Source organism: Charadrius vociferus, unplaced genomic scaffold, assembly GCF_000708025.1.
Source record: "Charadrius vociferus isolate BGI_N301 unplaced genomic scaffold, ASM70802v2 scaffold218, whole genome shotgun sequence".
In the NCBI taxonomy this organism is placed as follows: domain Eukaryota; kingdom Metazoa; phylum Chordata; class Aves; order Charadriiformes; family Charadriidae; genus Charadrius; species Charadrius vociferus.
Genome location: NW_009650084.1, coordinates 10152 through 35696, shown reverse-complemented (window position 1 = coordinate 35696; position 25545 = coordinate 10152). Strand labels below are relative to the sequence as shown.

At 36.3% G+C, this 25545-nt stretch overlaps 1 protein-coding gene across 1 annotated transcript; it reads left to right on the top strand.

Annotated features, from left to right (window-relative positions):
* CDC16 (cell division cycle 16) lies at positions 1-23532 on the top strand. Its single transcript, XM_009892123.1, has 18 exons — positions 1-119; positions 2277-2331; positions 3252-3349; positions 3844-3882; positions 4658-4798; positions 6704-6863; positions 7514-7608; positions 8261-8394; positions 10074-10153; positions 11735-11784; positions 12498-12571; positions 14859-14984; positions 15734-15886; positions 16505-16568; positions 18284-18345; positions 20771-20906; positions 21810-21900; positions 23028-23532. The coding sequence occupies exons 1-18, from the start codon at positions 72-74 to the stop codon at positions 23291-23293; spliced, it is 1872 nt and encodes a 623-aa protein (XP_009890425.1). The 5' UTR covers positions 1-71; the 3' UTR covers positions 23294-23532.
* Positions 23533-25545: the final 2013 nt, after the last annotated feature.

Below are 25545 nucleotides of genomic sequence, written 5' to 3'. Positions count from 1 at the left end.
GAGGCCATCGTTGCCGGCACGGCGGGCTGGGCTGCCTCCCCTCCGCTTCACCCACCGCACCGGGCGGGAGGATGAACCTGGAGCGGCTGAGGAAGCGGGTGCGGCAGTACATCGACCAGGTGAGGCGCGGGGGAAGCGGCCGTCGCGACGGGGTGGTGTTTGCTGGGGAAGGGGCGGTTGGTTTTCCCTCGGGGTCCGGCTCCCGGGGAGGGGGGAAGGCCCTGGGAGGGGGTGCAGCAGGTGTCGGCCTCCGTAGTCTGGGAGGGGGGTGTTAATTTTGAAACAATGCCCCGATTCCCCTGGAAAAGGAAGGCGCGGGGGTGGGAGAGGAGTGGGGTGGGCCCGGAGCGCCGCCGGCGCGGCCCCCGCGGGGAGACGGGGCCTGTGGGCTTCTCGTAGCCTGACGGGGGCTGTGGGGTGTCGTGGCTTCTTCCTCGTTTGGAGGAGGACGGAAGCCCGCTGTGGGAGCGCAGGCATTTTTGCAGGATCCCGCCCTCGCGGGCCGTGCAAGCTGGGCCACGCCGAGCTGGTGGTTAGAGGTGCCCATCGTACTCACCCGCCACGCTGCAGGCTGCTGTCAGGAGGGCGGGCTTGTTCTCGTTTGTTGATGGATTCAGCGATTATGTTGCTGCAGGACAAACAAACAAATAATAATAATAATTAAAAAAAAAAACACAACAGGAAAAATGCGTGAATAAATTCGGTTAAGTATAGCATGACACTGCGCTGCTCTGTTTCTAGTTCAGAGACTTGGTACTGGCATCGCTGCTGAGAGAAACCCATCCCTTTGGTTATCACAAATATTTGTGTGTGTGGCCAGCAAGTCTGACTGAAAGATTGATTTGGGACCTAAGTTAATTTGGTGGATTTTGTTGTTTTGTTTTGCCTTACTCATTTGAGTTAAACTGGTTCACCAGTGCTTTGCCACGCAGCTATGTAGATACCTGTGCAGTTCTGAGGAAGGGGCATCAGGAGGAACATGGGACTGCTTCTTTGTAATATAGTCAGCTTATACTACTGTAGAACTGCTCAACAAAAGTCGTATATTGCCCTGTAGGTCTGGATTAAGCCTTTCTTTTGGGCTGTTGAGAGAGTTATTTAAACCTCAGTTCTTGTGGACAGCTATTACATATGTGGGGTTCTGGTTTGGGGTAGTTTTGTTTTGTTTTGTTTTTTTCCCTGGGAGTGCAGATTGAAACCAAACTATTTTCTTGACGAATTTTCTGGGCATTCTTAATCTGCATCAAGGAGGGAATATGGGAACACAGGATAGAAGAGACTACTTAAGTCATGGAGCATAGTGCTTTGTGAGGACTGGAATATCATCAGCATGCATTTCAGAAGAGTCTGCCAAACCTCTACTCCAAAAGCATAAAACATTCTCTAAGGTTGTGAACAAACTCTACAACCGTAATGTTCTGGGAAAGAGCAGAAGTTATTGGAGCTTTTCTAGTGTTGCAAGTCCATGCAATGGCAGGATACCTGTTAGATGTCCAGCAGATCCTGGGAAGCATATTATGCTTCATAGCATGGAGAAGGCTAAAAAGGAACAACATTAGCCCTTGCTGATCTTCTTTGAGAATAATCCCAGCCAATTCTATGAGGTTTTGCCTAACACCCCAAATCTGATGGCAACTTTAACTGAATTAGTGGGATATACCTGCAAACTCTGCTTCCATCAGATCACTAGTTGCCACCAGTCTTCTCTATTTCACCTGCTTCTCCTGAACTGCAGACTTAACAGTGAAACTGTGTGTTGAAGAATAAGGGCAAATTCACATAGGGACTATGTTTTGCGTGAGGTTAAAGCATCTTGACTGGGGAATGAAAATTTCTTAATCAGAGATGGTGCTGCTGAAATTTCCTGAAATAATTTGTATGTCCCTTTTTAAATATAGTATTCTCTTTCTTCTAAAATGTAGCATCTATTTTAACTGGAAGGGAGGGATTCTTGCTACCTTTTAAGTGACAGCAAATCAACTAATGACCTATTGCTGTATTTATGTTGTGCATACCTCTTGGTTGAAGATACCTGCATTTTATCGAAAATAAATGAACAATCCCACCTCAAATTACTTTTTGCTATCCTTTAAAAGTTACAGTACTGGCCCTTTTAAACTGTTTCTTGAACTTAGAAAGATCTCAAATATGAATCAACATTCACTAGAGACTACATGCATAAGATGTTACATGTGAATGGTGTATGGTATATTTCAAAATAATCCAGGAAAGCTAACTACAAATAAATACTAATTATTTCTGTCATGCTTTTACAGCAGCAGTATCAAAGTGCCCTGTTTTGGGCAGACAAAGTAGCTTCACTTTCTCATGGTAAGTAGTTACTTTTTACATTGCTTTTTATTAACTTCTTTCTGATAGTGTTCTGGTTTGCTGGTTTGTTTTTTTTTTTAAGCTGTGTGGCTAAATGTTGAAGTTTTGAGTTTGGGGTAAGTGCTTTTATGTGATCTTTGGCATGCAGTTTTTCCGAATAGAGCAGGGCCCATCTTCCTTGCCTTTTGAGCTTTGTGTTAAAATTAATGTCTGGCCAAACCTTAAGGTTTGCTTACCTAAAGAAACAAAACAAAACAAAAGCTACAAGAGACAACAGTGGTTTCCTGCAGGATTCCCTGGTGCTCTGGGTGACAAGTAGAATGCAGGTTTACTGAGTGAATTGATGCTGGTAGCCTATGTTTGCCTATAGCCATGGTCCATTTACACTTCTTAAAATGATTCTAAGGCCTTGATCCCACAAAAGCTTTGGTTGCTGGTAAAGTAGGAGAGTACTAAGCTGTGCTTCTGCAATCGTAACTTCAAGCTGCAAAAGTGTAATGCTTTCACTTTTGCTGTTAGGTTCCCACTGATCTTTTTTGAGAGAGACAATTCTGGGTTGTGTTTTTCTGCCCTATGTCCAAGGGCGGCGTAACCTACAACTGCTACTTTTTTTTTTGATTTGTAGTTGTCTCCTTCTCATGATACACCTCTAGTATAAGATTTTTTGTATTCGTTGTCCAATGTGCTATCTGATGTCTTTAAAGTTAAAATCGGATTATTTTTAAATTTTAATCTCTCACTGATAGATATCATAAATTGTTTACACATGCGTATTTAAAAAAAAATTAAACTTTGTGACTCAATAGGATCCTAGAGTAGGGGAAAATAGTTTTCTAGTGAAGCAAAACTGAATATTCTGTATGAAAATGTTTAAAGATACATTATAAATTAATGACTTACAATTTGTTCTTTTATTTTAGAGGAACCACAAGATATCTATTGGTTGGCCCAATGTCTTTACCTTACAGCTCAGTATCATAGGGCAGCACACGCCCTTCGATCGCGTAAGCTGGATAAGGTAAGTCATTTTAGTCAAAAACCTACTATTGTTATTCCACTTTTAAACCTCTGCTGCTAACCACAGTGACTTCTTCACCATCAGAGGATAAGGTTTATGGGAAAAGTGATTAAAAAAACCTGCATGATGTAGTTATCTGAACCAGGTATAGCCCTGTGTTCAATAGGCTAGATTGAAACTGTTGTCCCCAGATAGAGTCACAGAAAAGAGATTGTGTCCGAGGATGTAACTGCAGTAGTGTACAGTGTCGCTTCAGGCGTAGTTGTTTAAATTGTCCTTCCACTCTGCTAATGAGTGGTGAAGGCAAAGAGTGAAGCAAGCATCCCTTGAGATGCATCCCTTGTTACAGACTTAGTCATTTTGGTCAGGAAGGATTTTTGGAGGTGAAAGGGGTGAAAAAACCATACAACTAGTAAAGGAGAGAGCAAAGTGGAGTCTAGCAGTGTAAGTAAACATGCTCTCTATAACTAATATGTATGAAACTTCTCTTTCAGTTATACGAGGCATGTCGCTACCTTGCAGCTAGATGTCATGTGAGTACATGTTTTAACCATCTTGTGAAGATTAGGTACCTGACAGGCAATATAGATCTCTGTGTTCATTGGAATAACAAGTTTAATTTTGTGACAATTGATTTAATTCTTTAACCTTCAGTATGGTTGCTGGAGTATCCGTTGTGGCACTATTCTGAAGAAATCCAACTGACCTTTTTTTCCAGGAAAGAAAATACTCCTTTAATATTTTGTGGGGAAAGAATATGAATAATTTTTGTCTCATGTCTTTGTATTTACATTTTTAATTGGTTTGTTGTGGTCTGACCAAAGGAGATGTGATTTGTGGTTGTATAAATATATTTAGCAGCTTTATACATCTGTATAAAATGTGATACACGAATAGTAAAATGCAGTGCTTTCACAGGACAACTAAATCTATTGGTAGATTACATATAGAAATTTGAAATAGAATAATGTGCTGCTTATGGAATAAGATCATTGTATTTTATTAAAACCTGTATTAAGTATTTTTAGAAGCGTATATGCTTCTGTGATTGCATAATGCCGAATAACAAATTTTTCCATAGGTGTTAATTTTATAATTTTTCGCATATTGTAGATGACTAGTAAAATAATTGGCTGCAATTGTAGAATGACACATGCCCAAATAAGAATATGTATGCATGAAAAACCTGCTGATAAGCACTGATTGCTATAATCCATGCCTTTAAAATGTGACACTGTGTTTATCGGTGCTTTATGTACAGATGTTTCAAATCCCAACCTTATTTTTTATATGCACATGTTTGGCTAGTATGCTGCAAAAGAACATCAACAGGCCCTGGATATTCTTGATATGGAAGAGCCAATCAACAAAAGACTTTTTGAAAAGTACTTGAAGGATGAAAGTGGATTGAAAGACTCTAGCACAGACTGGGAGATGTCACAATCCTCCGTAAGTGACATTTTTTTTAAACAATTTTTTTTCTAACTAAGAAAAAAATGTGTGATATCAGAAAGTGATTTTACAGCTGTATGAATCTGAAACAGTGTTTAAGCTTTCTTTTTGGATAACAAAATTTCCAAAAATGCTGCATTGTTCTCCTTTCGGTCAGAAGTCAGCTTGGCTATATGAAAATAACTTGGTTTACAAAAATGAAGAGTGTTTTCAATAACTTCCCATAAATTATTTGCAGACACTTTGCAGAAAGTTCATGATCTAACATTGGTTTTTAGAGTCTTTTAGCTCTGTGTTGCAGTTTCAGTCTTGATAATGTAAGCTAATGCTTCTTTCAACTGGGCTGCAGATTGTGAGATAACAAAGCAACTTTTCTTTTCCTCTAGATATTTTTAATAAGGTATTTCCTGAACCACTCAAGTGTTGTTCTCAGTGGGACATTTTTTTGATCACATTTGAAAATTACGTGACGTGAAGTTTTTGAAACTCAGTGAAAAAATTCTCTATAGGCACACAATTAAAAGCTATCAGTACCATGTGTAGGCTGAAGAGTCTATGAAGAGTCTTTACTTTTGGAGTTATCAATTGAAGTTTATTAACTTAAACTACAGCGAAGGTGATTGACAGATGGCATTTTCCCTGTAAGAAAGTAGCAAAATGGATTAAATCATCAATGTGAACTTATTTCAAATGCTGGTATTAATGGACTTAAGGGAGACGTGGATTAGACCAAGTTACTGCAGTGCACCTTAATGGGAACATTTAAGCTACCACTGCAAGCAAAGAAAGAAGTCCTCAGCTTTGGGTGTTTGTTCTTGCTCCCTGTTTCATGGTACTCTGGCCGCAGTGTTTGTGTGGCTGATTATTGAACTTAATTGGAAAACTGTTTTGACTGAAAAATAGCCCAGCCAAAAAACTCACCTTCCGTCAGTCCTTACCTTCACTAATGCTTGTGATAATGTAGTTCACGAACGCGAGGATGGCTTTGGTTTAGCAAAGGAGAGAACTACTGAAGTGGATGCTGCTAAGAGAAATTTTGAATCAAACTGCTCTCTAGGAACGCAGCTTCTGCAAACTTAATTTGATCAGTTTGCACAGACAGTAGTTCCAGAGTAAGACTGACTGGCCTCCAAGCTGGTAGAAATATTACCACTGTAGCAGCCCCCCTGGGATTTATAAGTTGTTAATGCAGCTATACTGTTTAGTATGTGGACTCCTGAGAGAGTTGGTCTTTCTGTTTAGTCTGATGCCATAGATGCGTAAGGTGTAAACTTGCTGAGACTTCTGTGGCCTACTGAATACCCATCTGGAGAGTTCTGAAAGAACATGTTAGTTATTAGACATCTTAGTACAACTTTGGTAATACAACTATGGTAATAATGATCTTTCACTACTTCTGTTTCTGAAACATCTATGTTTTGGGTTGAAAAGAAGGATAAATTTTGTGCTCAAAGTAGTTGAGTCCATTGATTTGGCCTTTTCCATCTCTACTGCAGTCATTCTTGTCTTACCTGAAATATGTGGTTTAATAGTCAACGAAGAAGTGAGTCGCCTTTCAAAGTGATGATTTCTCTGTATTGAATATGAAGGGAACTTAGTATAAATAGCTTACAACTAAATATCAGAGACCTGGATGCCAGAAGTAGAAAAGATAAACTATCTCCGTCTATTGTCCCTCTACTTCAAGCATGTGTTCGTTTGGCAGTAGATAACCTGACAGAGCATTAATTTTATTTTTTAAGATAGTAGAGACAATATTTTATTTAAAGACAACACTAGAAAACCAGGTTCCATCATACATGAAATGCTTTTTACCTTTCAGGGAGCCCATTTGATTTGTGCTCAAACCCAAATTGCAAACATTGATTCAGTCTTTGACCTCCAGCCCTGCTTTTCCACCAGATCAAGAGCTCTATATGCCTTTTGCGAGGGAAGATCTATGATGCTTTGGATAATAGAACCCTAGCAACATACAGCTACAAAGAGGCCCTGAAGCTTGATGTTTACTGCTTTGAAGCATTTGATCTTTTGACGTCGCACCATATGCTGACAGCACAAGAAGGTCTGGATAGTAGTATTTCTCGTATACAAGTAACATTTAGCTGCTTTCCCAACAGGCCTTTTTCCTGGATAAAAACTAAAGCAATGCTACAAGTAACAGACTTTAAAATGTTAAGAATAGAAAATGCATGAAATAAGAGAAAATTATAATCTGCTAAAATTTACATTTGAACTTCATTTTTCAGTCCTTCAGTGCTAAGAATTAAAAGAAACAAAGTAACCCAGCTGCCCTCTCTTTTAGCTCTGGCAGCTCCCACACTCTTTGACCAGCCTAAACAATGTTTTTGCTGTGTTCTCAACTTCACAGGCTTTGAATCCACAAAACCCTACTAGCACTTGCTTAGTTATAGTAGGCATCGCTTAATATAGCAATCCAAGTGATAAAATTTAACATGTAAATAAAAATAGTGGTGTGTTAAATAAAATTTAATAAAGATGACATGAAAGTGTAGAGGGAAAACCTAAGAATTCAATCATTAATTTCGATAATTAGTATATTATCTCATTTTAGTGTATCTGTACTGTTTTCTTCCTTGTAGTTTTGCAATGAGCATCATAAAAATGTTTGCATCTCTAAGTTCTTAAAATGTTGGATCTTACTATTTCTTCTGTAATATGACCAATTCAATTTTTTTTTTTAAATTCACATAGAAAAAGAACTTCTTGAATCTCTACCTCTTAGTAGACAATGTACAGAAGAAGAACAAGAATTGCTTCACTTCTTATTTGAGAATAAATTGAAAAAGGTAAACCCCAAAACTGACTAAAAAGCTGGAGAATTGATTGAAAGTCTTGACTTCAGATGTGTATTTTTTTGGATTCCATTTATTCTGAACATTGGACTAAATAAAGCCTTTGTAGCTTTGATAATTTTAAAATTTTTGATGCAGTAGATATCACTTTATGGAGGTAGTATAGTTCTGTGTAATGTTTTCTGATGTGGTGACAACTTGAAATTCTGATTGAGTTTTTTCAGCTTTATTTCTTGAGAAACTTGTGGGGAAAAAGAATGTTAATAATGTATGTAAAATGTCAGTTACCTGAAAATATTAGGGTATAACAACATTATTTCAGACTATTTTTTCCAAAGATAGTATGAGAGCGCTGAAAGCCAACTATATAGTGGTCAGTACTCATTTCTACAGCCCACACTTAAGGTATTAACAGTGGCAAGCATATTTCATGTTCTAGATGAGCTTTGAAGTACGTTATATAGAACCGTTTTACCAAATAAGTGTTTTATGGGCTTTCAGTTTAAAACTTGGAATTCTAAGAAGCTTAATACTGTTTAAGTACTCTTTTAGAACTAAAAATATTAATATCCATATAATACCGTATTCTATATAATTACCATCTGATTTTAGGTTGGATTCAGATGTTGTTTCTTTTGTCTTGCAGTATAATAAACCGAGTGAAACACTGATTCCTGAATCAGTAGATGGTCTTCAGGAAAACCTGGATGTGGTAGTATCCTTAGCTGAAAGACATTATTATAACTGTGATTTCAAAATGTGTTACAAGCTTACTTCTGTGTAAGTATACAAAGCAACTTTGAGAGTTGTCTCTCATATGGTGTAGTACGTTAATTATGCCTGGGCTTACAGTGAATATCATTGTTCAATGCATTGACATACATAACAATTTGATACAAAGTTTCAGGTATTTAGAATGTGTAGTTTGTGTCTGGCAAGACACCTTATTTTTATGACATGTAGCAGAAGTATCCAAAGCAAAACTCCAGTTAATCTGCACTGTACAGCACTTCCCTTCATCCAGACTCTTCCTTACTCTGGTACACTCAGTTTTGTGTGTTCTATACCTACTTCTTGTTTGGCCTTCAGAATTAACAGGTTTGGATCAGTTGGTTGGTTGGGAAGTATAATTACTCTGGGTGATTAATAGTTACATTATTTTTGATGTGCCAGGTACTGTGTCTCAGTTGTTACATAGCCCAGGCGTACACCGCTGCTCCGTTGTCTGATCAGTCAGAACAACAACATGGATTGCTTCTCAGCTACTGTTAATGTGAACGCGTGGTTGTGGAGCTATTTTTTGTGCTGGCCTCACAACTAGCTTTTTAAGAAACTGTATTTTTGTGTATGTACTGCATAGTCTCAGAATATTAGTAGTATAAAATAGAAGGGGTTTTGGTTTGTTGTTTTTTTTTATAGTGCAGCTTGAGCATAGCTGAAGCAAACCATCACTATGTAGAATATCCCATGGAACCAAGTACAGGAAAGATTTTTGGGAATGCTGTAGAGAATGCTAACAGGGTGAATTTCAACACCTGAGTAAAATCATGAGCCTATTGAAATAAATTACTCCAGTTACGTCAATAAGATTGTATTATTGCATCTTTGTTTCTGAAACTTAATTGCCACACCTAGTCTCTGAAGGAGGAGACTGTCACAGATGCTAGAGCTTGGAAATCTGAGTCTGAAAAGTCCATATAACTTCAAAGTTTTAGACCCTCTTCAAGAGAGCATTTAACATACTTGTTTATATGTTCTTTTATACTTTTCATTTGAAATACTTAGAACTATTTAAAAATGTCAGCTAAACTTTTAACTGATTCAAGGTGTACTTCTCTGAGAATGGATTCATAATGATGTACTTCTGATTTAAAAGATTCTGTGTATAGATTTGAAGACATCATTTCTTTCTTTGCTTAGTTTGCCAAATGCCAATGCTTACAAAAAGGGCACATGCCTAGAAGCCATGTCCTGAATGTAGTCTGTTCTCTGCGAGACTATCTTCCATTTCTAAATGCCACAGGAAATAAACATTTTAAAACTGAGCTAAATATGTTTCCTAAGGCAAACTGCTTAGTGTTAAACTGAGAAAGCTGAGGGCTATTGCCTGAAAGTTGTTGTCAAACATCTGGAAGAGATGAATAGAAATGGTGTTGCTTGCTGTTTGCTGGTTAAATTTGAAGTGACTTCAAACAAATGTGGATTGTATTCTCTCTTTCTAATTGTATATTCAGCTTGCAAGAATTTTCTGTTATTCTTCTCTGTTAATCTCAATTAATTGTTGGTTTTCTGGTCTGAAGATAGCCTTTATTATGCTGTTAATAGTACCTTCTAGTCACAAATAGTTTTCCAGTGCCTAAAGTGGCAATTAACTGGAACATTACAAACTATAAAAGCAGCTTGCTTATAACACATAAAAATTTTTGAAATGTACATTGCAGATTTTTTTTTTTTTCCAGAGTGATGGAAAAAGATCCTTTCCATGCAAATTGTTTACCTGTGCATATAGGGACACTTGTGGAGCTTAATAAAGCGAATGGTAAGAAACACAACATTTAATATGAATCCAAAGAAGATTGCACAGCTTCAATTTTAAAAAAGAATTAAGGATGCCAAGAAACCCCCTAATATACCATTTAAAAATTTACATGTATTTTTCCTCCTACCTGCAGTTTCAAGAAAACAGTGGTAACTGGCAAAGAAGGGAGTTTTAGAGCTGACAGCAGGGCAGGGGGGAGTAGCTGTGCAAAGAGTCTTTATTCATTCGTGATCGTGAGTGTCACTGTCTTTTAATCACTGGGCTATGTAGCCAGAAAGTTAGTGAGCTACACTGCTTCATGTCTGTTTGATTTCTGTTTTGAGGTGATCTTCTTAAGAGGATCTCAGTGTACTTTTTCTGCTCAACAACAAAATAAAATATATTAATTTAAAACTAGAAGGAACTCTTCAGCAGTATGTATGCTTAGGTGAATGTGCTTTTTCCATATTAGAAAAGATTCTAGACTCTCCTTGCCTTTGCTGTTGTGAAGGCCTCTCTTTAGTTCAAACAAGTTAATAATCATGCAGCACCTTTGTTGGAATTACAAGAATAGCTTACTTGCAGCTGGGATGGCTTTTTCTCATTTCAGACTGCATATAAACATCCAAAGCAAGTGAAGAGCTTGAATGTCTTTAAAACCAATTGGAAAATAGAATAAGGAGCTCATATGATTTGCAGTCTCTCGAAGGATGGTGCATTGTATGTACGCAAATAGGTCATTAGGTGTACTAGTACTTCTCAATGTTTAGTAAATGTACTTTTCAGTTACTTCACAGAAAATGTGGCCAGTACTCTGATTTTTCTTCGAAGTCTGCCTTAAGAAGCATTTTGTAAATAAGTTGGTATTTTGTAAGCCAGTTTTTGTATTTGATTTTTCTGAAGCCAAGAATTGATGTAAAGTACTCAAGGACAAACTCATCAATTTAGGAGCACTGTACTCTGATGAAATAGAAATTTTATGTAATAAAATACTGTAATGCTATTTCTTTTGAAATTGCATATGCAATAGAATCATTATCCTGTATCTGATTACTTCCACTGTTGTTAGAAAATCCGTAGTAAGTTACTAGAATAACTAAAATTGTTATTTTTATTAGAAAAGTAGTCACTTAGAATTATTCCAAATAATACAATCATTTATTTGCTTTTGTCCTATTTTCAGCATGTTAATGCACAGGACTCTACTTTGAAATTGATCTAGCCAGTATGTTATACCTTTTAAGTGTATGAAGTTCAAGACAAGATACATTCAAGTGTAATACTACAGGTGTTTATTTTAATGTATGTTAATGACCTAAGTTGTTGCAGAATTCTTAAGGGGTGGGATGTATAGCTGTTTATTTATGTGCTGTGAAGACTTATGGGTTGGTTGGTTTGGGTGTTTTTTTTAGTTAATTGCAAACCCAAATCTATTTTGAGGCAGTTTGAAGCATTACTACTAAACAGAAAACATTTTTGGTCACTTGTGCATTAATAATGTTAGATGGTTTAGATATTTTGTATAGAATGCAGAAAGCCTTGAAACATCTTAATGATTTAGCACATTTTAATTTTCTTTTCTTGTTTCTTCCCGCTACATAGAGCTTTTCTATCTTTCTCACAAACTGGTGGACTTGTACCCAAATAATCCTGTAAGTTTTTCTAAGCCTTCATTATCTGTTAGTTTTTTCTAGGTGAAAGTACATTAAAGTTGTAATGTAATTGTCAGTTTGAGCAAAAGAATTCAAAATCTGTTTCTGGATGGAGCTAGTAAGAGTGGTTCGCTTCTTTTATTTTCTATGCATCGTAATTTTCATATACTAACGTTCTTTTTTAGAACAAAGTACTTGTAAAATATATTCAGCGTGAGGTATTCAATGTGAGACATTCACTTTGTAGCATTTGTTTTAAATTATTTTTCAGTAATAAACTTATATGCCTCTCTGGGCAACTTTTTCCAATGTTTGATCAGCTTCATAGTGAAAAATTGTTTTCCTTTTACTCAGCCTGAATGTCTCATGTTGCAACTTGCACCCATTGCCTCCCATCCTATCACTGCACCTCTGAGAAGCGTCTGGTTCTGTCTTCTGTATTCCCTACCATTAGATAACTGAAGACAGCAATAAGCTTTCCACTTAGCTCTCTCTTCATGAGGCTGAACAAACCCAGTTAGAGAAGTACCTACCAGCAGTTCTAACTTGTCTGCTATATCAAATAATTCAAAAAGCTGACTGTGATTTCAGTGAAAATGTTCCTAACTTCTCTAATTATAACCTGTTCCTCTGTTTTGCATCACCAGTGGTGATGTTTCACTAAAATCAGTATGATATATCTAATTATATTCCATTTTGATTTTAATGTGTAGGTGTCATGGTTTGCAGTAGGATGCTACTATCTCATGGTTGGCCACAAAAATGAACATGCCAGAAGATATCTCAGGTAATTTTTTTTTTTTTGCCAGTTTTCCTTAGTTAATCTGTTCCTCAATCACTACATAAATATTTAATGTTCATGGGTTTTGTAAGCCCATAAAGTAAACTGGTTACTACTAAAATACTCCTTTTGTTGACACCCTTTTTTCGGTATACCAATTTAGACCTCAACCTTCTAGATACTTTAAAAATGATGTACAAACTTATGTAGAATCTCTTTTGGTGGTCACCTTCCTGTTATAGGCAGGTGTAGTCCCTACATTTGCTCATGCTGCCAAGCTAACTACAGCTATGTGATCAAGCCTCCATTCTCAGTTTAAGGACACTCAGGCATTCTCCCAGGTTCAGTTTTCATATCTTAAAGGGAAGACTTAGATAGAAAATTATGACGTTTGGCTGTCTATTTTTTTCTGTGTACAAGCAGCCTTAGACTTTTTAGGTTGGTCAGTCAGTCTTTCCTGTAGGTCTTCTGTATGTATATTTTTTATCCATACTGGGGAGCAGGACCTTGCTGTGAAGTAGGGCATTTGTTTTGGTGCTGGAAGTTTAAACTGAGAAAGCCTAAATCAACCTTTAAGGCTTTCGTTTTCCTTTGAGACCTTTATAGACGATATATGTAAAGATGGGTTAGTAATTTAGACTGTTTTAAATGCCTGGTTATTATGAGCAAGCTATTTAAATTCCTGACAAGTACTAGTGTGAAATTCTTCAAGAAGCTGTCTGGAGTGACACGGTGTTTTTGGTGGTGAAATAAAAAGCATCTGTATTAAATCTGCAAGAATCCCTAGCCAGGAGGGGGTCTGTAGATGTGTTGGGGTGGAGGGGTGGGGGGCACAGGCAGGAAGGAATCAGAATTCAGGGTAGTTCTGGTAAAGAGCAAAAAAAGGTCTGGTAAAAGAGAAATAGTTAACAAGATACTACGAGGCTAGGGACAACTGTGGGCTAGGCACTACTTTCTAGAAAAGGATCTGGAAATACTGTGGATAAAAACACAAGCTCCCATATCGTTGTTTTGGAGTCACAGGACATCATGCTGGAGCATGCTGAACAGGGTAGAAGGCATAGCTGGGCAGTGCCCAGAAGCATGTAAGGGAAATATCCTTCTGGCTGCTCCAGAAGGAGCTATCTGCATCCTTCATGTCTTGCAAAAGTGTTTACCTCATCTCAGCACCAATGAGGAAAACATCATCTGTGATAGAACCTAATCCATCTTTTATGATAATAACAAAGCTGTATTTTAATGTGTCAGTTGACAAGTCAACGTGTGGAGAACTCAAGATGGATGTGGGACGTTTGAATTGAATTCAAGAGAAGGCAGTAAACAAGTATTCTGGAGAAGGCGGACAATTAGGAAAGTTTTTGAAGTGATTGAAGCTGTCTAGGATGTAGGGTGGTAAGCTGCAAATGTTCGAATATGTAAAGTTTTGTCCCAAGAGACAGAGAACAAACTGTTCTCTAGGATCTGTGACGAGGAATAATGAGTTTAACTGTGACAAACAAGATTTAGATTAAATGTTAGGAAAAAATGAAGTGTTTAAGGACAGTTAAGCAATAGAATAGATTACTTGCGGAACATTTGGATCTCCATGTCAGAAGCTTTTAAGAAAAGATGGGGCACATCTGTCATGAGCTGTTTAGTTATGAATGCCCTTGCCTTCAGACTGAGAAAATAGCGTACAGAGCTTTCTGATGTTCCTATCAAGTCCGTCTTTCTGTAAAGACTCCAGGTTGCAGTCTTGATACTCAGGTTGCAGTCTGCAGCTCAGGACTTCAGCAACATTTGGTATATACTTCCCTGATGTGCAGCAACTGTCTGCAATGTGACAAATAAATACTCTTGTCTTCATTAAGGCTAGTACCATTATATGGCAAAATTTCAACACGCAGTTCAATCTAAGAGTTCATTTGGTGTTTTCATGTCCTGCTTGTGAAACTTAAATTTGCTAGAATATATTTATGTTGACATATATAGCTACAATTTTGTAACACGTTACGAGTCACTGCTAACTTGCTGTATTTTGACTAATTGACCTATTATATCATTACTCATGTTCAGTAATATCAAATAATTCCTGATGTCCGTGAACAGCAATAGAAATAATACAGTGAATTCTTGAAAATGTGTGATACTAATGCGTGATAGGGCTAAATAAATAGTTTGTTGAACTTTAATAAAGAAGATTATCTTAATAGATACCTAACTATGTGGCATAGCATTGCTATGTAAGTGGTCGTCTGAAGCAGATGAAAGTTAATTTCAGATGTGTTTGCTTGTGACCTGCTCTTGTTTTCAGCAAAGCTACTACACTTGAGAGAACCTATGGACCTGCATGGATAGCATATGGACATTCATTTGCAGTTGAGAGTGAGCATGACCAAGCAATGGCTGCATACTTCACAGCTGCACAGCTCATGAAAGGGTATGTCAAAAATGTCATATTCAGAAAAATTAAAATTAATCCATAATTAGTGTAGAATATTGACCTATATCCCTTTTAACAGTAGCAATACTTTTGAAACAATTATCTGGTAGAGAACAAATCAGGAAAAAAAACAAATAATTTCATCATCTGCATTTGACTGCATTATTTATACTTGATTATTTTTGTGATTTTTTTCAAGTTCTAAAGTCAAGATTTATATTTAGGTAATCTGTGTACTACCTGGAAGTTCTCTGAAATTCGTGAATCATGTTTGTCATACCAGGTCATAAACTGCTGTATAGTAATATCTTTAACAGCTGCCCACTGCTGTGGGGAAGGTTATAAAATGAGTAATGGACTAATCATGTCATATTTTATGTAGAACTATTGTATTTGGTTGTAGTTATTGGTAAATATAATCCCTTTATTTTTACTTTTTCCATATTCCACTTGGTAAGTGAAATGTAGGAAGGATACTAGGGAAAAAAGCCCCAACTTCAGAACTAACTTAAGCACTGAGAAAATACATGCAATTCCAGAACAAGTTGCAATTATGTATTGAAGTTCAACTTATTGTCAACAACTAACAAAGATATAGTCATAAAAACTGCCCCTTAGGTTAATATTCCATTTAAATCAGCTTTTTGCTTGGATGTACATAAACATATGCAAACACAGTTGGTACTTCTTTATAGTTTCTGATGTCCTTCCTGATAAGTGCATGATACTTTTGATTTCTTTTATAGGTGTCATTTGCCGATGCTCTATATTGGACTGGAATATGGTTTGACCAACAACTCAAAGTTAGCTGAAAGGTTTTTCAGCCAAGCTTTAAGCATTGCACCTGAAGATCCTTTTGTTATGCATGAAGTTGGAGTGGTTGCATTTCAAAATGGAGAGTAAGCTTGCAAAATGAGATTAAATACGATCTTAAATATGGATTATTCTGAAGTGTAATGTGCCGGTATTGTGTAAAGTGCTTATATTGAGCTATAGAATCCGAAGTTTCTTCTGGTTCTAGTTTAGATGGTGTTTATCCTAAACCCCTGCTTTCCACATTGTTCTTCCTTGTTTAAGATTGAATAAGGAAAGAATTTAATGCTTGAGGAACTTGCAGCGATCAGTTGTTATCTTGTGTGTGCCTGTCATGGGGTGGTTGCATGCCTTGAAAAGGCATCTGTCTGCACACACAAGTGCACACATGCTATAAAACTTTGTACAGCAAAACATTTCCTCAGCTCAGGAGGTTCCAAATATATTCTGAAAAACCCTAGCAGATATAAGAACCCTTTAGTTCTTCTTGGTTTGCTTCTGATTTTTTTAACTTTTGTCTTGTTAGCTCTTAGAAGCACATGCAAAATATAGCCAAACATAAATTACTGTGTTTTACAGTTAATTTCACTCATACAATGAAATAATGTCAAAAGAGCTGTTCCTTGTAATACAGTTTTCTCATACTGCTAATGAAAACTCTTCACTAATTTACTTTTATTTCCCTATAACCTGTCAATTCTTAGCTGGAAAACTGCAGAAAAGTGGTTTCTTGATGCACTGGAAAAAATCAAAGCTATTGGAAATGAGGTATTTTTCCTAATAACATGCACAATCATAAATATGTAAAACTCCAGGAAATTCTGTAGTATCTAACAAAATATGCTTATTTTAAGGTAGAAGCAATACAATATAAATTTGACTTTAAAACTTGTCATCTACTTGTAATTGTGTATGTTGGGTTTTTAGATGAGAATCATCACACATTATCTTCAGTGCTACAGGAAAAGGCAAAAAGTATGTTTCTGTATGAAATTAAAAGAAAATAAGCGTTGACTGGAGAGTGGAATCCAGGTCTCATTCTCAGCCTTGGGTCTTACTCGACCAACGGTTCTTGGCCTGAGGGTGGAACTGGGTACACACGTGAAGGTGGCTTCTGCCACCTTAAGTGTTACCCATTTCTTGAATGACTTCCATTTTTGTTTGGACATAATCCTGTAGGTATGGATTTGTTTTCCTTCTACCAGATAGAGCCACTGTGTGGGAATGGGCCCAGGGATGTTTAACTAACTTCCTGAAAGTAATCAAAATAATCAAGTTGGTTAGTTAATCTGCTCATAGTTCCAGAGAATTTGTCAATCAAAACTCAACGATTACAACCCCAATTCCTCAAATACTGGAACACACAAATGAGTTTGTACCTATTGGTAGTACCATTTATTTTATTTGTGTGTCGTCATCTTGTCTAAAGAACCACATTGTAACTAGAGTAACTTAAGATGCCTTAATGAAAGTAGTACCACCTTGTAACAGGCTTCTTGTGAATTTGACGATAGGTTTTCTCAATTTTTAGTTTAAATTTAGTTAATGAGGACACCACCTCATGCTGCTATAATTGTTAACATGGCATCTCCTATCAAGATAATGAAATTGCTTCTAGAACAAAATAAACCTGTAAAATGGAAAGCACTGAAAAAATCTATTATGTTCATGTGGACGAGGCACACATTTACTAAAACAATCTGCACAGATTTATATGCTCACCAATATCTAAATAGGGTTGTTCTGTTTCAGTTAAAGCTGTAATGTTCAAATGCATGCCACAAACTTTGTAGGTCAGGCTTAAATTTATGCATATGGCTAAATTCCTTTTTGTGTGGCATTCTTCTTGATTATTGAGAAGTACTAAATATCAACGTATCTATAAACACATACACGGAAATTTAGAATTAGAGTGGGAAACACCAAAAATAACTAGAGATACAGAGATTGTCTTACATTGTTTTAAATTGCAAATTCATAATGCAATAAAGTCCAAATGATTTTTAATTTCAGCAAAAAGTGTTAAGGATTTTGTTGGCTCAGATTGTCTTCTGTGTGCCTCATAAATGAGCTAATTTATTTAGAGCTGATGAAGTTAGACTATGAAGAAGACAGTAAAAAGACCTTCAGTATTTATGATTATTTTACAAACACCTAATTCGGGGACTCTTCAGTGCTCCTAGGCTGAGAGACTTGAAGTGTTTTTTAAGTAGAAAACAAATTATGTTTGGTTTGCATCCAAGTTTTACTATCACTGATCCTTTAAAGAAGTTTAATTGGCTTTGGGGAACAGAAAAATTAGAAAAATGAGTTATTGAATAAATGTTTTGAGCTTAAGTATGCGTTTTGAAAAGAATTGAAAATGCTTGTGATATTTTTCTTGATCATGAATGAATTGCCTTGCTCATTTGTATGTTTGTTTTTTAAGTAGACAAAATTCAGTTACAAGCTGCAGTTATTTGAATCATTGCATTATTTTGCAGGTAACAGTTGATAAGTGGGAGCCATTATTGAACAACTTAGGACATGTCTGCAGAAAGCTCAAGTAAGCAGAAAGTACTGGAGCTACATATATCTGGAACACTACACAAATGTGTTTTCTCTAGGCCTGCTTCTTACTTATATCAAGATTATGTACCGCATGAGAGCAGTGTAGAAGCACCTTATAAGAACAAGATTCCCTAAATCAGCTTGTGAACATAAATACATTAATCACCCCTTATATCCACTTTACTACATGCAAGTTAAAGTACTTGATGCGAAAGCCTTTCCTTAACTATCGATTTTTATTAGATAGAAAGTTGGTTGTAGGCTTTTAGATCCTTTTATGGGTCTGAATTCTAACTGGCTGCTGTCCCAGTCCGGACGTACTTGAATATGTCCACTGATGTAATTAACATAAAGGTGGGTTTGTGCCGATTAATTGCTTGGATCAATGCTTATGTTGTTTTCCTTGAAGTGAAATATTCAGTGGCATTAACACAGCAATAAAATACTGGTTTATGGTTTTTGAGAACAGAACTATTTCATATTACCATTCGAGGAAGAGAAAAAGAAAGTGCAAAGTACACATGCAAGCTTTAACAGTTTTAACATAGAGAAATGTTTTCTCATTAATTACCTTAATCTGATTTTAACTAGTGTTTTCTGTCATTTAATCAGTACCATATCTTTTCGTTTTTTAGTGTCATGGTTTTAATTGTCCAGTTGGTGTATACTGTTTTGTTTCTAAGCTGCTAATGAGAATGTGATATGGTAGATATAAGTTGTACTTCTGCTTTGGCTTTGGTAGTAATTGCTTTGTGCTTGAATTGCCAATTAGTCTTCATTTTCATTATGAAATACGGATGTATAATAGTTACCCCTTCTGCCAAGATCAAACAAAAGGCACTACTTCTGGAATCTATTCATGAGTATAAATATCTAAAGGGTGGGTTGTACAAATATCTAAAGGGTGTGTTGAAGGAGGATGGAGCCAGACTCTTCTCGGTGTTTCCCAGTGACAGGACGAGGGGCAATGGGCACAAGCTGGAACATAGGAAGTTCCGTTCCAACACACGGAAAAACTTCTTTACAGTTCAGGTGACAGAGCACTGGCACAGGCTGCCCAGGGAGGTTGTGGAGTCCCCTTCTCTGGAGATCTTCAAAACCCTCCTGGATGCAGTCCTGAGTAATGTGCTCTGGGCAATCCTGCTTTGGCAGGGGAGTTGGACCAGATGATCTCTAGAGGTCCCTTCCAACTCTGAAATTTCTGTGATTCTGTATAATTGCAGGGTTTTTTCAAATACTTGTTTCAGTTATAATTCCTTTTGTCTTTTGTAATTTCTACAATAAGAAACTGCTTACATCACACTTAGGGCAACTTGCATTGTATGATTTGCTCAGGTTCAGAAAGCCAACCTAATGTAAACCATCATTCCAGAAAATAAAGTTGAGAATTTAGGCAGCTGTACATATGCTTTGACAACTTAAAAAATTCTGTAATTAATTTACTAGTGTTCATAATACATGCTATTGGTATTATGAAAAAACCTACTGGATGTATGCTCACTAGCATTACATGATTGAAATTTGAAGGCAGCATATTAAAATACTGTGGTAGTTAATAGGACAAGTAAATATTATAAGTGAAAATAAAATTCAAATCACAGCAAAGTTTTCGTGCAGCAAGCAAACAGCTGCATAATGTTTCTGCCTCAACTGTTACTTAATGCCCTCTAACAACTTCATCTGTTGCTATTTGCATAACTTTATTATAACTATAGATATTAAAATTTCTTCTGAATAGACAATTTTTAACAATTTGGTACTAGGATGTCAAATGTGACAATTTAATTTCTCAGAGTAATGCCATAATGTACATTTAATCCTTGTTTTATAAAATAACAAATGCAATAAGCAGTCTAATTAATGGATAATTTTCAAAGAAAGGGTGGCTGTTATTTGAAAGAAATTACGGATATGTGTAAATCTTCTTTTCTGATAGAGATGGTAACAAAGTGGAAGTGACAAAAGTACCAGTGTATGAAGCACTTAAGGGTTGTGAAATTTCTGCCCGGAAAGTTTTTCTCACTTTGAACGAGTGATTTAGTCTCATGTTGCTCCTTTGCTCCCCTGGGGAGGAAAATGAAAGCTACAGAAAGAAAGCTAATGTTACAATTGAGCACCATTAAACATCTAAAGCAATTTACTATATCAAATTGTTAAGATCGTCTCTAAATGGGGCCTAGCTGTAGGCAGCTGTTGTGATATATAAGGGGAACAATGATTTCTCAATTACGTTGAGGAAGAAAATTGCCAATATCCATGAATCTTTTGTGCATTCCATTATGTTCAGAGTGTGAACCAATAATTTTTAAGTTCTTGCAGCATTGTGTGCCACTGAGCTAAGGAAAATACCGATATAATACTATATAAACACTCTTCAGCCCGAAGCTTACTAATAGATTGTCGGTATTTAACCCTAACAGGAAATATGAAGAAGCACTGGAATACCATCGCCAGGCTCTAGTATTAATTCCTCAAAATGCTTCTACTTACTCTGCCATTGGCTACATACATAGTCTAATGGGCAACTTTGAAAGCGCAATCGACTATTTTCATACGGTATGTAATTGCCTTCAATTAAAGTGCTAGTCAGATTCTGTTATTTCTGTTTTGGTTTTGGAACAGGGAACCAGAATTTTATCCAGCCTCCAAATTAGTGTTTATTTTATAATCTTAAATTTTTTTTTAAAAAAAGATTCCTAAGTTTTCTGTTGATAAGGTAAAAATGGCTACTCTGGGAAACTTTGTACTTGGATCCTTCTTTTTTTATAAATTGGTTGAGTATTATAATGGTCATATACATTTTATGTACATAAAATTCTCATGCAGCTGAAACGATTTAAAATACTTCCAACCTATGCCTTGGAGTAGGAATTTTACAGCAAGTGCAACATTTAAAGATATGCTATTTTCTGTTGTCTCAGATTTATCTTTATTATATGATACTTGTATATTATTATTGCAGGACAGTTTTAGTGATGTCATGTTTTCATAGAGTAACAGTATATTTTACGCCGTTGACTTTTTAGCATACAGGTTGATCGACTTGAATTTAGCTGCAGTTCTGTTTACCTAGAAGCTTGTATTACATACATTTAGTTGTAATTACTTCAAGCATCTCAATCTGTTTTGTTATAGATAGTAGCTTAGCTATACAAAATTAACTTCCTCACAGGTTTTATAATCATTATTTTGGTAGTATGCTATTCTTCATGATTTCTGAATTATTCACTGTTTGTATATATATCCTTTTCTGGTTTTGTTTTTGTGCTTTGCTTGCTTACTACTTCAGCCAGTTCATATGACAATATTATTTTGGTTGTGCAATGTTTTGCTTTACAGTGAAGACTATGCTCTGATAGCATTGTTGAGCAACAAAACAACAAACTCAGAACTATCATGGACTTAAGATGTAAATGGTTTTATTTGCTACTGAATACTTTTTACTGTTTTTTTTAATAGGCCCTTGGTCTTAGGAGGGATGACACATTTTCAGTCACGATGCTTGGACATTGCATAGAAATGTATATTGGTGATTCTGAAGCCTACATTGGTAAGTCTTTCACTTACGTGACTCTTAGTCATCGAGTCCTTTAAGAGGAGTCTTAATCTTGCATCACGAAAGACTGTCTACCGTTACCTAGTTAACTTACAAAACAGAGTATATTCTTGTCTGGTTTTTGTTGTGGCTTTTTTTTAATGGCTAAATGAGTCAGAACTTATCAGCAATTGCAGATGACCACTGTTTTTTCTAAGCATCATGACAGTAAATTCTTTCTAATATAAAGAAAGGAAAGACTTTGCCATTGGAGGTGGTGATGGTTTCTTTTATAGAAAATATTGATTTGTGGCAGCTTAGAAACCAACGGGAATGGGGGAAAGTAAAATAGAAATAGGGAGTTGGAAAATCAGCATTGCTTTCAGCTAATGCTGCTGTAGAGAGATCTGGGCAAGTCATTTTCACCATGTCAAAACTGTGCTCTGTAGAGACAGGATAAATTCTTCTGCCTCCAAAAATAGAACTTTACATATGGTAAAAAAAAAGAAAAAAGTGTTTCATAATGATAATGTATTATATTGCCACAGTTTAAATATTCTACGAAAGCTTTCTGCCCCCCCGCCAAAAAATTATAGTGACATAGTTCTGCTTCATTGAACTCAGTGATTTGTCTGTAATGAACACAATTGATGTCCTGTCAAGCTTGTCAACGAGGCTGAAGCCAGTAAAAGCCATCTGTGTGTTCATTGCTTTTCCTGCAGATTTTTCATGCAGTTGAAGCAGATGTTTCTTCTCAAGATTGTCTTGCTCCATATGTAGTTGTTTAACACGTCTGGAAGAACCATGCAGCTGTTTGATATGCGTTAATGCAAACCATGCTGTGTGTAACTTAAACAACAACCAAAAAAAAGCCTTTTAGAGAATTGGGAAGGGAATTGGCAATTGCTTCTCAGAACAGACTTTTGAATCTGAGTTTCACTTCCTATATTCTGCTTTTTTCAAAAAGGAGGCTGCTGGATTTTTTTCAGAACAACTCTATTCAACTTCAGTCATTAAGCAGCAACAGCTCCCTGTTGGTCTGAAAACAGATAATCATAGTAGCTTCTGGATGATAGTTTCTTTGACATATGTTTTTAAGAGTGTTCACTTGGAATAAACTAATGGTTTGACTTCTTTCCTAGGAACAGAGATCAAAGACAAATTAAGATGTTATGACTTTGATGTACACACAATGAAGACATTAAAGAACATAATTTCACCTCCCTGGGATTTCAGAGAATTCGACATAGAAAGACAAACTCTGGATGAAAGCGGCATAGTAACATTAGAGACGTCACATCAAAGGAAAAGTACAGATACTAGTCGCCCATTGGAAGAAACATTTGAGATAGAAATGAATGAAAGTGATATGATGTTAGAAACATCGATGTCAGACCATAGTACGTGACCATAAATGCTGGTAGAGAGCTCATTTTGTCTAAGTGTAATATGTTTGTTTTAGCATTTTTGTTATAGTGTTATACTTTCAAGAATTTGCTATTTTTATATGAATTCAAACTACTACTCTGTACTTAACACCAGAGAAATAATGCTTGCCTTAAGGATGATTAAAAAGTATACACGATGGACTATTTCTACAAAATTAATCATACACGATGAAGTAAAAAATAAATTCACTTTTTTTTTAAACTGTTTACTGATCCATGTGTCTGCCATCATTAAGATTGTGAAGGTTTAAAAATAGTACTTAACATGGAACCATTAACAATGTTGTTAAATTGAATTGCCAGTCTAATATAGTATTATTGTTGCTTCTGAGTTTTCATCCTGTCTGTGAGGAACGCTTTCTTAGTAAATAGACCAAAAGAATCCATGAAGTTTTATACTAACTACTTTATAAAGATGTATTCTTTTAAGGAGCAATTTCAATGGGTTTCCATCATTTGACTCTAATTTGGCATACATTAAATTGATGACAAAGCATGTTACTTTGTTATACTTTCTCCTAGTCATTAAGTTCTGTTCTTTATAGTTATTCTATATTGTATTACTGAAACATCATTTAAGAACTGTTTTTGGTAAGCTGACTAGACAACAAACTTGAATGGTGTAAACATTAAGATAAACCAGCCTTACCCGCAATTAGTGTTATAATAAAGTTGTAAGCCACAGCGTACTACTGTAGGGACCACAGTCACTCTCTTTAAACATAGTTGTTTTGTCAATGCAAAGGATTAACTGAATAATACACACACACAGTTTTCACAAGTCTGTAAAGTGTGGTATAGTCATTGGTTCACTGAAAAATGAAGAAGTAAAGCATATGCCTCTGAAACAGAAGCACCGATTTGTCCATCCACTAACCAGGACAGGTCTGTTTGCCTTCTTAGCATGAGTGTTGAACGTATTTTGTGTAATTTTTTCCCTTCCCTTTCTTCTTGCCTTTTCCACATATGTCACTGTGTGGGGCTTAAAATTAAAATCTTAATGCTACAAGCTGTCATAATATTTTTCTTCTGTGACTTGCAGCTAAGTTTTGGTATTTAATGTTTAGAATAGATTTCCTGAAGTGTAGCAGTCCAGACCTTAGTGTGAAGTACTTCAGAACTCAAAAACTAGCAATTTTTCTGTAGACAAAGATTTTTCATGAAATACAAAAATGATTTTTGTTTTAGTCGCCAAAATAAAATCAATGGTCTAAAATGTAATTTCTACACTGTATCTCAGTACATGTGTTTATAAGTATACTTTTAGTGTAAAACATATGTTTGGTTATTGTTATATAATTTTCACCCACTTTATTGGGGCAAGGTGTAAAAAAACCTGACATATTAGTGTGATTCATAAAATATTTCCTATGCCTTTTTTCGGCACTTTATGGAACTAGGAGGAGACAAGGGCTGAATCCAAGTACCTGTATTGAAACTTTGCAGTCTTTCTGCTGTCCAGCAGTCCATCCACCTTGATTAATGGTCCTTTTAACTTTAAGACAGATAATGTTTACTTTTACTTTTGCAGATGAATGTATATCAAAGGATGGACTGATACTATGATCTTTTGAGTGTAATTTTGTATAGAGTTTTACATAAACTGGAAAACATAAATGACTACTTCTCATCCCACTACATCTGTCTCATGGCTCACTGAGTTTTCAGTGGCCAGGGTGTGAATCCTAAGGAAGGTACCCTTAGTAGACATCCCTACTTGGAAAAAATTGCTGGGTGGGATGGCCTTTTTTTACCCGAGGATTCTCATTAGCCAGTCTGAGACACCCACTAGTGAATTGAAATGCTAATATTCCTTTTTCCTCTGGTTTGCCTTCTTATTTGCTTGCTGCGCTGCTCAGACAGACTTTTTTGCTGTGACTGATTATGTCTTCATTCTTTGCCTCTTTTTCCTGATAGTGCTGTCATGATGGATCAAGGATACTTCATCGCATCCACGCAGGCCACGTACATAGTTTGAATCCAGGGTACTGGCTGTTTTCCACATGCCTGTGCACTACTGAGCGTGAACTCAAGTTGTAGGTGCACCTGCACTTAAAAATTCAAGCGTATTGAGTGAGGAAAAGCTAGAGGAACAGTCTGTGTTTTAACAGCAATTGCACGTGCTCTCACTGTTGACATGTGGTTGGGCCCAGGAGGTCCCCTTGCTTTTCTCTACAGTATCGTAGAGAAGTCTGCTTCTGTCCCAGTGACA

Bases quoted from the DNA above. Each gene is read 5' to 3' on its own strand.
- CDC16 (XM_009892123.1), top strand. From the start codon at position 72: ATGAACCTGGAGCGGCTGAGGAAGCGGGTGCGGCAGTACATCGACCAG. The intron at 2,332-3,251 runs GTAAGTAGTTAC...CTTTTATTTTAG, and splicing joins AGTAGCTTCACTTTCTCATG to AGGAACCACAAGATATCTAT. The intron at 3,883-4,657 runs GTGAGTACATGT...ATGTTTGGCTAG, and splicing joins ACCTTGCAGCTAGATGTCAT to TATGCTGCAAAAGAACATCA.